Source organism: Natrix helvetica (genome assembly GCF_964273705.1).
Source record: "Natrix helvetica genome assembly, chromosome: 1".
Taxonomy (NCBI): Eukaryota; Metazoa; Chordata; class Lepidosauria; order Squamata; family Natricidae; genus Natrix; species Natrix helvetica.
Window position 1 is genome coordinate 196,122,208 of NC_138548.1, and position 12,995 is coordinate 196,135,202.

Below are 12,995 nucleotides of genomic sequence, written 5' to 3' on the forward strand. Positions count from 1 at the left end.
CGTCACTACCGGTTCACCTGATCCGGGCCAAACCCACCTCTGATTCAGAGGCCTTACCCCGGACAAATTTTCTCTACTAGCTTGACTCCCACCCTATCACTCTAACCACACCCGACACATGTTGCTTAAGGTGCCTTTTCACAGGGCTGTGCTTTTAAACAGAAGTAGCAGTTAGTCTTTAAGATTGTTCTTAATTGCCAGCTGGTTTTTTTTTGTCCTTGCATTGCTATCTGAGTATCAGACAGGAAGACACCAAGTTCTTTACAGTGGATATTTTCTCAGTGCTCTATTGAATGTTCCCGAAAGCATTGTACTGATCTAATTCCATCTTTTATGGTTTAATGGGGTCAATGATTGAAGTTTTAATTATATTTTATGTAAACTGGCAGATTACTGTAACATCTGTGACTGTTCAGGATTTTATAAATATCCAGTATTAATGGGTAATTAGAGAGTCAGTTTGATATAGTGGTACAGGTAACCTTGCACTAGTCTAGCCCTAAGAAGGAGGCAACAGCAAACTGCTTCTGAAAAACCTTGCAAAGAAAATTGAAGGGACTTGTCCAAAATCAGACACAACTAAAAGGGGGGGTTGTTGTTGTTGTTGTATTTTCTCCTGTCTTCAGTGCCTAAAATCCACTGTCTCCGTAGTCATGGTACTTGTATTGTATATACAGGGTTACATTTATATATCTGATGACATTTATGCCAACCTGTTTTGCTTGTTTTTAAGAGCGGTGCCTTAATTGTTTTTCACAAGCGACAGTGTTTGGTGTACCTGTTGGCTAATGGAGCGTCTTTTCCTAGGTACTTTAATGTAACACTCCACCCTGAAGAAACCTGAATTCTGTGCAGAAAGCTTCTTAGTCCCTGGCACTTCAGAGCTTAACCCAGGCTGCAACAGGTCTGAATCATTTATTGGGGGAGGGGGGAGTTTTCAAGTATAAAACCATTTGCAAACCAATAGTCTACAAAAAGAGGAAATGTACAAAATGCATTATGTATTCCTCCAATGAGTGGAGATATTTGCAAGAACAGGATGGAGATGGATTCCCTCTTCCCCGCATCCCCTCCTCTTCCTGTTCTTGCACTACCAGCAGTTGTCCCAGCACCTCTAGGCTCTAGCAAGAGAGAACTACATACAGTAGCCATTGCAAGTCCCTCCCTTTGGGTGGCAGACAATACAGTCAGGAGAGCATGAAGATCAACAAAGGGTATTGGAGCTTTCATCCAATCTTCTGCATGCAATGCCATTCCATCTGCAGCAGGGTGTGGATGGTAGGTCGAGAAATGATAAATTTAACTTAAAAGCGACGGGTTAAAAGTAGTCTGTGCATAGACTACATGTCCTGCCATAGACTACGATTGGATAATCCGATGTTTCAGTAACAGAGCTGCTGCTTGGTCTAGTCAACACTAGGCCTGTAGCTTGAAAGTCTGATGCAGTCTCTCGGCCTGATCCTTTAGAGTCTGGATCTCTTCCTGAACGAAATCAGTCAGGGCTTTGCGCATCTCCATCTACAATCAGAAAGAGCCAAAATCAGCAAAGCAATGCAAGCATACTTATAATGATTGCGTCCACACACCATGTTAAGTCATAAACAAGACTTTGGCTGTGTGCACCAAGTACATAAACTACATTATGGCTCTGTGTAGGGTGTGACTCCAGCTAATGCTTTGCCACGTCAAGTCTGTTTTGCTAGAGCCACAGTGCACAACTTTTCCCAATCTGGTGCTTGCCAGATAAAGGGTACAAATCTAAACATTACTATCTAGCATTTTCATTTTATTGCCAAGAGTCCAATGTGAATTATACTAAGGAGACCACTATAAAGTCAGCTTTAGCAATCTCTTCAGCGACTGGCATTAAGATTTAAAGATAAATTTCAGGGATTTTTTTAATGTAATGTCTTGAGCTTCCCTGGAAGCTTTTTGTTGCCTGTGGACACTCATGCTTTCAACTTCTGCCACGTAATGCTTATCCTATCACCACCCATGGAGTGCAGTTCTCCCAGTATTTTCACTTGGCACTCACCGCTGACTTGTTTTCTGCCCGCAGCCGTTCTAGCAATGGACGGACGCTGAATGGCTTCCCAATTAACACAGTAACTTTCTGTATGGAAGAAAATACCCTGTTATGACACTTTTCTAATGAGGGTTTCTAGATTTCAGTGCTTTCCATTTTCATAATTTCCAGGCCGATTGGAACCCCTTTTCCCTATATCCATCCTGCAACCCCAAACTCCTTACCTGTCCAACTCGGGGTACGTAAGGAGGTGTATTGGGAAGTACATCGTTCATTCCTAGGGAAATTGAAAGACAGAATATTTATTTTTGATCCAAGCCCTGATCCTTGCAGGGATGTCAAATGACAACATAAAACAGGATTCCTACATATACATATACGTACATACATACATACATACATACATACATACATACATAAATACAATCGCAAAAGAACCTACAATTCTAAACCAGTACAGGTAGTCCTTGACCTATGACCATAATTGAGTCCAAAATTTATGTTGCTAAGTGAGAAATTTGTTAAGTGAGTTTTGCCCCATTTTATGACCTCTCTTGTCATAGTCATTAAGGGAATCACTGTAGTTGTTAAGCTAATAACAAGGCTGTTAAATGAATCCGGCTTCCCCATTGACTTTGCTTGTCAGAAGGTCACAAAAGGGGTCACATGACCATGGGACACAGCAGTGGTCATAAATATGAATCAGTTGCCAAACATCTGAGTTTTGATCCCCCGACTGTGGGGATGATGCAATGGTGGTAAGTGTGAAAAAAAGTCATAAGTCACTTTTTTCAGTACTGTTGTAACTTTGAACAGTCACCAAATGAACTGTTGTAAGTTGAGGACTACCTGTATTCTGTGTTCTTAGTGCAACTAGTTTACATATCCAGAGGTGGGATCCTGCCAGTTTAACAACCGATGCTGTGATCGCGTGTTTTGCTGCATGTGCCTGCGCAGTTTTACCAGAACTTCTCTCCCACGTTACTTCTTGGGGAGTAATGCAGCTGAGGTGTGGCAATCCACTCTGCCACGCTCATCAGCTGAGAGGATATAGGTAAGTAAAGCGCAAGGGCAGGCGGGTGGGCCCAACTGATCATCGGACCGAACCGCTCTCAGCTGATCGTCGGAGCTATTGGTGAGCCCGAACTGGTCCAAACCATCTGAATCCCCTCATGTATGTATGTGTGCATATGTATGTATGTCCGTGGTGGGTTGCAGGCTGTACGCCCTGGTACGGGCGTACCGGTGCCTGCCCGGAGCACCATATACCATTCTAGGCCCACCCGCCCGCCCTTACCTGTCTTTAAACTCTTCGGCACTTACGCGCATGACACGTACAGCGCCTGCACAATGCTCCGCCGAGCAGCTGGAGCGTCGTGGAAGCTTGCAGAGGCATTGCTGCACAGTAGAACGCATGCACGCGCTGAGGATGCCAGGCCCCATTGCAACCGTACTGGTTGCAACAGGATCTGGAACCCAACACTGATGTATGTATGTGTATGTATATGTATGTGTATATATATGCTGGTCTTGTTGTATTCGGATCTTTTCCCGTGTAAGATCTCCCCCTCACACAGTTTGGCCCTTTCTATGCAAATTCTAATCAGGAGGTGGGGGGGATTGTGCAATCTATTTGCATAGATCAGCTTCCAGCACTTTTATCATGGCCTTTGATATCTGGGATCTTTCACAATGCTTACTCCTATCCTATTCTCAGTCTAGAGGGGTGGGAAGGAGGAAATTGGCAGGAAGGAAAGATGGAAGCACTGCAACGCACACCCTGCCCTATTTGAACCTACACATTCAAAAAGTGTGAGGCCTCCATTTATGATGCTCCACCCTCCCTCCTGCTGATTTGGATATTCTTTCCATGGATGCTGCTGCCTATTATACATGATGGAATCATTACGACATCAGCAGCAACATGAAACAAATGCAACTTTACTCTCCATACCGATTGTCTAAACGTAGTCAAAATAAAATATAGAAAGGTAAAAACGTACTTCATTATCATGAAATTGGGACCCGAGGACACATCCATTTAGATGTTTTAATGTGCTTTCCTACTAGCCTATCTTGCTCTGTCCTGAAAGTAGATTTCCCTTCTGCTTGGGTAGTGAGGCCAGCGAGTGGCAGTGCCCTAAGAGTTTACTGTGGAACAAGTTTTAGATGCAACGATTTATGGCTGCATTTTCCCTCCCACTATGATTCCCACTTCCATTTGGGTATGGAAAAAACAAGCACCAAGGTCCTTCCTTTATGTAAGAGGGGCAGGATTCCACACTGACAATTTTTTACTGCTTCCTGTTCTCTTTTGCTCCTATCCACAACAAAGGTTATTTGTAGCACCTAATTCACACTGGACAGAGTGTCTACAACATCATTCCATCCCATGAAACAGGTAGGATCATTCCTGCAGTTGGAGCTGGAAGGGGCAGGTAGGTAGCACAGCGTGTTTGTGGCAGTAAAATTATACATCCGACATTTTCTCTGCAGTCTGCTGACAAGCAGGTTGGCAGATCGCATGAGGTGGTGAGGCCAGTATTGGCCGAAGTGCGAGGGTCGTGGGCAGATCACAGAGAAGATCTGGGAGGGGAAAGCTCTAAGATCAAATTCTCTTGTTTCAGCCCACGCTGTTATGCTGCTCAGGCTCCGGGAAGGGAGAGTGACTTTAGCAAGAATCTGACTGCTTCGGCCAGCACTAACTCTCTTGTGACCTGCAGACAGCCCAGTAATGATGCTGACTTTGAAGTCACCCTATCCTCCTGTGGCATCTTGGCAATTTGTATGAAGATGATGGTGGGCCCCCCACACACACATTCTGGAATTTTATCTGGTATGCAGCAGGACCCTTGCATGACCAGAAGGGAACCAGGAAAACAGGAGGAAGGGGAGGGGGAGAGAAGGGGAGATAACCAAAAGGGCTTACAGGAACCGAGCAGACCCCAGGCCTTTCTACATCACCAGCTCTATAGCCCCAGCAGCTTCAGGCATTGTGCAAATCTTACACATCAGGGAGATGTGGGAGAAAACAGAAAATGCGACTTTTACATCAGATCAGATAGATACAAAATACAAAATAGACTATTGGCTGTGTCAGGGGGATTTGTCCTGATGATGAGATAATGAGGCATCCTCAAGCTGGAAATGGGAGTTGAACGGATGTGCTTTGAGGAAATAGATCTGTACTAGAGCTGCATTCATCCAAGGCACTTGGACAAAGAACAAAATTCTCAAAGTTCAACTTATATGCGTAGAAGGGGAAGAGTTTGTTCCACTTACAGTGCTTTTTCGCCTGCTCACGGAAGGAGCTAGCAGGTACAAGGAGGTCCTTCTACAGTGGTTTGCCACTTTACCTTTTAAAACCATCCTTTTGGACTCATTCTCAGAAAACTTTCCAAAAAGGAAAGTGTCAATCAATAAGGAAAAGGTCCTTGTGGCCATGTTACTCTATTGCAGAAAAGATCTTGTGGCACCTTCAAACTATTTATTATCCTCTAAGCTGTCAAAAATTACTTCATCAGATGGTTAACTGATGTGTGAGTTCCTGCCAGCTTCTTTGAGCACATCTGCTTCATTTTCAAGATTATTATGGCCCGGAATGAGAAGAGCCACCTCTTCTCATATTATTCTTCCTATACACTGTAGGTGTTAGAGGATTAATTAGGTTGGGGACACCTATCTCACATTTATTCTGGCAACTGTAATCTGTAGCCAATGTGCAAATTTTACTTCCCCGACTCTCCACCTCACCCTACACTTTTGATTGAGGCCTCACCTACATGCCAGAGTGGCAGTATAATGGGGTGCAGACGGCATTCAGCCAGAAGACGCCCAATACCTGGAAGAAAGAAAAAGAAGCAGAATTAAAGGCGACAGAGTTACCCCAGAATGCACTTCACTTCTTAGGAAAATACCTACCCCATTTGAAGCGCATGAACTCCTGGGTCATGTTTACTTTACCTGCAAAATAAAGATGGGAGGAAATGTGGAGCAATTGGGTGCACTGCAAGTCCCCTAGGGAATCTGGCAGTTCAGGTATGATAGCAAGGTGCTATGAAATGCATCCCTGCCTTCTAATCCCCAGCAACCTCCCAGAACAGCTTTCAGCTACTGCTACCTTCTGGGAACATGTGCACCCAGTCACCACAGTTGAGCTTCTCTAGTATATAGTCCATGCCTTTTTGGTAGACTCCGTCTCCTGTGAAAAGAAGGAACACCGTCAAGCTCTTCCATCTCACATGGAAACTCCTTACCTACACTCTTAGAGGGTTCCTAAAGCATGCATCCCAGCCATACTACTTGTCATCCCTCCCTAGGAAAAAAGACATAGGTATCTGTAAGATTTTCATTTAGAGACCCTTTTCCCATCTGTAAAGCAACTGGCAATTTTTAGTGGATCTACTCAGCAACAGTAAGATAGGTAGGCTTCTGGGGGGAAATGATAAATTACTCTGCAGAAGTATATTTTTAAAAGAAAGATAAGTTACTAAAATGGGTTATATTTGCTATGAAGTTAGGAAGTCATTTCTTCATATAGGTCTCTTTTGTTACTGCAGTATTTTTTTTCTTTTTTCCCCTGCACCTTCTATTTTTTAATTGGTATTTTTATTGTAGTAATTTTAATAAAGATACTATTAAAAAAACATTATAGATCACTATTATTTTTATGGAGATATAACACTGGGGAATAAAGGTCCAAAGACCTCTTGCTGCCTCAATATTTAGTGAGGATCTCAAGATGGAAAATTACTTTTCAGTTTGTTTCAGGCACTTCTGTCCTTGGTCCTGATATCATCTCTCTAGTTGTATCCCAAGAGCTGCATGCCTTTGTTAATGAATCCCACAAAAGAATCCCATAATTCTAATTCACATTATTTGAAGTGATGTTACTATGGAAAATAAGGCAATTGGTTCCAGCTTGATAGAAAGAGGCAATGGAATATTTTAAACATAAAGTTTTATATGTATATGTGAATATTACAGTAATTTTAACATGTGTTAAATTCAATTTTTAAATCAGCCAAACCAAGCAACACCTTTGTTCTATTTCTTTTCTTTTTCTTTTACTCTCTTAAACAAACTTAACGTTTTGTTCTGAATGGCTACTCTGCCAAGAGGAGTGCATTTTTATTGCAATCCTTAATCCATAAATCCATATTTTGTTTCTGTGGTTGTTAACACCGAAAACGTTGTAGATGTTTGCAAACCATAAAAAGCTGGTACAATTTTATTTTTTTCTTTTATTTCCCCTCTGTTTTTTATAATACATACTGTAAATTCAGCCATTCCAACATCTCGTCCTATTTTTAGCATTGCTGTAGCCACGTTTGTGCCATTCAGTTATATGAAATTTTTGCTCCAATGTAATAGTGAGCATCATCTTTTTTGAACTTGTACTGTTTTCTTCTGATGGAAAATTCCTTTTCTCCATTTTGAACACATGGAGAGTAGCCGTGACTAAAATCCCAAACTGCAACTGCAACTACCTTCAATAGCAGAACCCCTAGTCTCCCATTAACTGAATTTTGGGTGGCATTAAACATGATCTGCATTCCATTTTACAATTAGCGCTAAAGTGAATATTGCATTTTTGAACATGCACTAATTGTGATCTGTCCGTATTCCTCTATCAAGTAAATCAGCTACATACCCCGACAGACAGGAACACATCGGCCAAGGCTAAAGAAATGGGAATGCAGCTCCTTGGTGAAGCAGATATCTGCAGCTGTTGGAGTCCTAAGAGAGCCATAAAAATATGTCACAGTACTGACATATGTTCACCAAACCCACACAACAGGGACTGAAAGGGGCCCCTTCTTTTTCCAGAGAAAACCACTCTTCCTCATGATTTACCACCGCATCTTCTGTAAATTCCAGACATGTCGTAATCTCAGGATACCTGTAGGAAACGCAACATTAATGGGACCAATCCAAACCTATTTCTACCAAACAGAAAAATGAATGGAAGCATAAAAAAACAGGTGATGTTGGAAAACTGTTGAAGTAGCTTTGCAGTTAAGAACGGAATTTTTAAAATACACATCACTATTTGGAATGTGATTCAGGGAAGAGCCAGGGTTTGATGTCACTGGTTTGATTTAACATGAAAAAGTGGGTATGAATTTTTCCTCTGACTACTTTTGAGTGCAATGTTATGCAATGCATTGTAATCTGTTCCACCTCTTTATGTGTAAGTCAAGAAAGTATGCACACCCTAATACTTTGGCCTTGTATTTTTCCTACAGCAACACTCCTGTGACTGGCCTGAGGCTTACGCAGCCAACTTTCATATCTAAGGGAAAACTAGAACTCACAACTTCTTGATTTCTAGGCTAGCACCCTACCCACTACCCCAAACTAGCTCTCCTATGCCTCACATTTGGTGGTATTGCAGCATTGTTAGTATTTAATTTTTAGAAGTGAGCTTGTAATAAAAAAAGGGGCTCTAGCACACACAAAGATCGCCTAGTTGGCGTGCATGTGCGCACTGGAAACCAGAAGAGCAGCTGGTGAGGGCGCGCATGCTTAGAAAGGGCTCTGCGTGCCACCTCTGGCATGCGTGCCACAGATTCACCATCATGGCTCTAGAGTTTCAGTAGTCCACGTTTCCTGACCTGGCTCAAGTTGAAGGGCTGACAAACAATAACAATTGATTCAGAGACTTAAATATGAGATCTATTATGATGCTTTAACCAAATGAGTGTTTGATGTGTTAGGAAATGTATCAGAGGAAAATTTGAAAGACAGAAATAACTAAAATCAAATAAATTCTTTAGGTGTGCTTTTGCTTCACAGCCCTTGCTAGCACTGCTTGATTCAAGATCATATGTACTGGAAATCCTCAATTGCCTTCTTACTGCAAAAATAGCCAGAGTAATAAACTTACTCAGAATTTGAAAATGATTGAATATTTGACCAAGCAAGATTGATTAATTACCATACTACTTCCTTTCTCATTTACTTTTGGCCAAACCCTGAACCACCTGTTTCTAAAAAATTAACAAGGTAAGCTCCAGATCTCTGCAATTCCCTCGTTTCCTTTCTCCTCTTTCCTTTTTTTATGTAAAACAATGTGTGCTTCACCCCATCTATTCCAGTGCATTCATAAATCACCCTTGCCTGTATTAATTATGTCACCATTGTTGTTGTTATTGCTAGATGAATTATAATCATCTATATATAATCATCTATATATGATTTATAATCATAGCAATATTATTTGTATTATAATTGTAAGACTACAGGCTTATATTTTTAACATTTAATAACAGCAAATTAAAAGGCCTTAATGGAAGATCTGTGAAATGGGAGAAGCACTCCCTTTTGACTCCAATTCCTAAAAGAATAATGATCCAATGTCTCAAAGTGGGGGGGGGGGATATTTTTCTCAAACTGGCAGCCCTTCCCTTCTCATAGCGTACCCCAAAGATGTGGGTCATCCATGCAGGACTGATGGTTGCAGATAGTCAAGAGGGGGGTTCCTGGTTGGCGGTTCTCAATTAGCTCATAAAGAACTTCTTCATTATGGATATTCAGCTTGTTTACATATCCTGAACAAAGGACAACAAGGCAGCAAAGTGAAAAGCAGCAACTACAACACTTTAGATAAAACACTCAAATGGATTTTATTTAATAATCCCACTTCCCAGGATCTAATTCAGATTGAGGCAGAGCAGAGCAGAATCAGGAATTTAGACTTCTGAATGTTTGGGTGTTCGAAGAATTTATACAGGTCTATCAAGGAGACCCAAGGTCATAAGCGAAAAATTATAAAAACAGTCCAAAAGAAAGGAATAGAAATTATCTCTTCACCGTTGCCAAAAAAAAAACCTGCAAACAAATGTCCTGGAGTTGAACTTGATCTAAGGAGACTCAGGTCAATGATTTTGGTGGATCTTGTCCTCAGACAAAACTGGCCATTGGAAGGTACATAAACTTATTGAATATGTTGATCCACATTCATCCATCCATGAGCTACTATCCACCCTCTTGTTTCCCCCCCCCCTCCGATCTACTGGGGTTGCTAATCAATTTCCAGAGCTGAGAAAAATGGGACCTCTTCTCCAAAATTTGCATTATACACGGAAGAACCAAGACACGTGATAACATGAGCTTTTTGCTGTTCCTAACATTCCAAGTACCTTCCCTGATAATGTGGCCAAGGAAGCCCCAAGTGACAGATTTGCTTGATCAGTCAAGCATCTTTCAACCAGCCATTGATCAAAACAGAGAAGAGGTAATAAATACTCACTGGTCCAGAAGCAGCTATAGGTACCCACCAATCCCATGATCACCCTGCTGGCCAAATTCCATGGCAGATTTGGGACCTGAGGAAATGGCCATTTCACCTCCAGGGGCATCTTCCCATCCCTGGTGATCCTCTAAAGGCAATGCTGTCAGCTGTCCCTGTGAATGGAGAAACAGCAGACTGTTTTTCAGCCAATGATTTCCATTATATTTCTCAGCTGACAAGACTTGTGCTGAATCCTTGCTCTACTCAGAGGCCTCAGTCTGAACTTGCTACTGGTACCACACCCCTACAGGATCATCTTGCCCAAGGATTGTCACACAACATTAAAAAAATGCCCTATATTTTGAAAGAAGTGCTACAGCCACAAAACAAAAAGCTGGACCAGCAACATCAAAGCCATTTCTCCAGAACCCTATTCTCCAATTATAACACCTCAGATTATTTTTTTCTATTTAAAATTAGTCCTCGGAATTAAGCCAAATCACGTAATTGAAAGATGCAACTGAAATATAATGGCATGCTTTTTAGTAATACTATATGACATATGGCCACATAGATAGATGGCATTTAGAAGTTGATATTAATTATAATTACACCTCCAACGAAACTATTAACAAAACATGTCACTGTCATAGATCCACCCCAACTCTAGAAAAACCAGTTTGAGGGATGAAATGCGGGACGTATACTATTCTTAGGGAAATAAAGATTTTGAGATGCACATCACATAAAATTATATCATCTGGGAGAAATAGGAAATAGTTGGAGAGTGAATACATAGAGTGTATTCAGGTATTCATTCATCTTTAGATTGGCTCTCCACAGCTTTAAAGATCTGGTTCTCAATAATTTCAGGTGCAAGAAGAAACTCCCTATCTCATTTTCTTTCTACATTATCATAGCTCTCTCCTCAGTGTACCAAATATTGGCCTCAGTCCCAGTTACCCTTCACAGATGTTGCTAGATACATAGGCTGCAAGTAGATATTTTTTAACTTCATACTTTTAGTATCATTATTTAGTGTTTGCTTTTTTCCAGAACTGAGTTAATAAGCATGTTTTCAAGATAGCAGAGAAATCAGGCAACTTCTTCAGTACTTGGCTGGAGCAGCAAGCCAAGCGAAAAGGTATCATTGCAACTTTTACTCTTGATTGCTTGCATACAATTCATTCCATAGGAAAACATCCACAGCCAAAAATGTTGTTGAGATGCAGGACAGGAAAAATGAAGAGATGCATAATTCTAAATAAAAGCTGATGATAGGGTTTTTGCAGAAGAGAACCCGTTTATCTGAGCATCAGTTTGGAATTTTGACAGCGGCAATCTTTAAAGGCTGTAAATTCCTTGTAAAAGTAAATACTGTATATGACAGGGGAAAGAGAATGTTGCAATCATACTACTGCGTTGTCCCACACACACCCAGAGTCAATCCTGATTTTTTCCTCCAGTAAACCTGTCACTTCCTGTCCTTCTGAATTAACCAACCGAAGCCACAATAAATTTTTTCCCACCCAGATGCCATTCAACATCATCAGCATCTTCGCCTACTGAAATATAAATCTTTTGGTCACCATTCTTTCCCACATTTCATAACAGGGATACAGTAAAGTGCTGCAGATAACAGATATACTGGTAGGTCATCTAACCCAACTCCCCCTCCCTAGATTCAAGCAGGAGACCCTACACCATTTCTGACAAATGGCAGTCTAATCTCTGCAGCAGAGAGCAGCTCCATTTTCTTCTGCAATGATTTCTTTTAAAGCTTGCATCTCCAGGTTGCCAGGCAGCTACCCACCCCTAACCAAATTCTATTTGCTTTTTTGTTCCCCCTCCAAAGCAACCCGTCTCAGCCACCTGTTTCTTGAGCCTATTCTTCCCTTTTCATCACTTTGCAAAGTCTGAACCACACTGAACCACAGCATCTGATTTCTTCATATATATATACTCCACCCGTTTCTCCCACTCTAAAACCCTCCTCTGGGGGGATAGCCCCCTTCTATCTGTGGGTCGATGCATTTAGCTGCCCATCACAAATTCAAGAATCCATCTCTCCCATTGAACCTCTCCATCTGCTAGGCAAGGCTTACAACCACCGGAATACAATACAAGCCGCCGCACCCCCCCCACCTCCCATAGACGACACCTCTGTCCAAAAGGATCGTTCCCAGATTACTGCACACGCCTTCTAATCGGATCGTCTGTTCTTTCCATCCTCCAGAACCCCGCCTGGATCCCCCGTCAAATCCCATTCATTCACCTGCACTTCCCCGAGACTGCCCCGCCAGTCTCCTCTTTTTTCCCCGGCCGTGAAGGAGACACGTGCAGCCTCAGCGCGCCCCAAGTTTTGCAGCCTCTCTTCACGCGCCACTACCTTCCCAATCGGACTTTAAAGGAGGAAACCCTGTCAAGCACTCCCGCACGATCCCGCCCCCCTCGGGCTGCTGGAAAAGGCTTTCCCAAGTGACGCACTTTCGGAGGAGCCCACGGAGATAGAGAAGAAGGATAGAGGGGTAGAAAGTCTGAGTTTCCGGTCCAACATGTAATGGTTTTTTTTTTTAAAGGTCCTCGCTTCTTGGTTCTCTCCAAGCGAGCAAGAAAGGGTTTCGCTCTAGATTTCCTCATCTCTATGGTAAGAGTCCCAAAGAGTGTCTTTTGGGAGCTGTGACTTGGAAAACGTCAGATCAATTTTTAGAGGAAGAGGGTTTAGTTTTATGA

The 12,995-nt window shown here is 42.0% G+C and overlaps 1 protein-coding gene across 2 annotated transcripts; it reads right to left on the reverse strand.

Annotated features, from left to right (window-relative positions):
• Window positions 1-899: 899 nt before the first annotated feature.
• TAFAZZIN (tafazzin, phospholipid-lysophospholipid transacylase) lies at window positions 900-12,775 on the reverse strand. Of its 2 annotated transcripts, none has more exons than XM_081957330.1 (11): window positions 12,538-12,775; window positions 10,281-10,422; window positions 9,451-9,579; window positions 7,883-7,928; window positions 7,680-7,765; window positions 6,147-6,227; window positions 5,948-5,989; window positions 5,805-5,867; window positions 2,251-2,303; window positions 2,036-2,113; window positions 900-1,518 (listed from the first exon to the last, which is right to left on the reverse strand). In XM_081957330.1, the coding sequence occupies exons 2-11, from the start codon at window positions 10,387-10,389 to the stop codon at window positions 1,417-1,419; spliced, it is 789 nt and encodes a 262-aa protein (XP_081813456.1). In that variant the 5' UTR covers window positions 10,390-10,422; window positions 12,538-12,775; the 3' UTR covers window positions 900-1,416. The 2 variants fall into 2 exon arrangements, with proteins under 2 accessions (XP_081813456.1, XP_081813457.1); XM_081957331.1 differs by having other exon boundaries at window positions 10,281-10,435.
• Window positions 12,776-12,995: the final 220 nt, after the last annotated feature.

Bases quoted from the DNA above. Each gene is read 5' to 3' on its own strand.
- TAFAZZIN (XM_081957330.1), bottom strand. From the start codon at position 10,389: ATGCCCCTGGAGGTGAAATGGCCATTTCCTCAGGTCCCAAATCTGCCA. The intron at 7,929-9,450 runs GTACGCTATGAG...CGTTTCCTACAG, and splicing joins GGATGACCCACATCTTTGGG to GTATCCTGAGATTACGACAT. The intron at 5,990-6,146 runs GTAGCAGTAGCT...TTTATTTTGCAG, and splicing joins GGTGCACATGTTCCCAGAAG to GTAAAGTAAACATGACCCAG.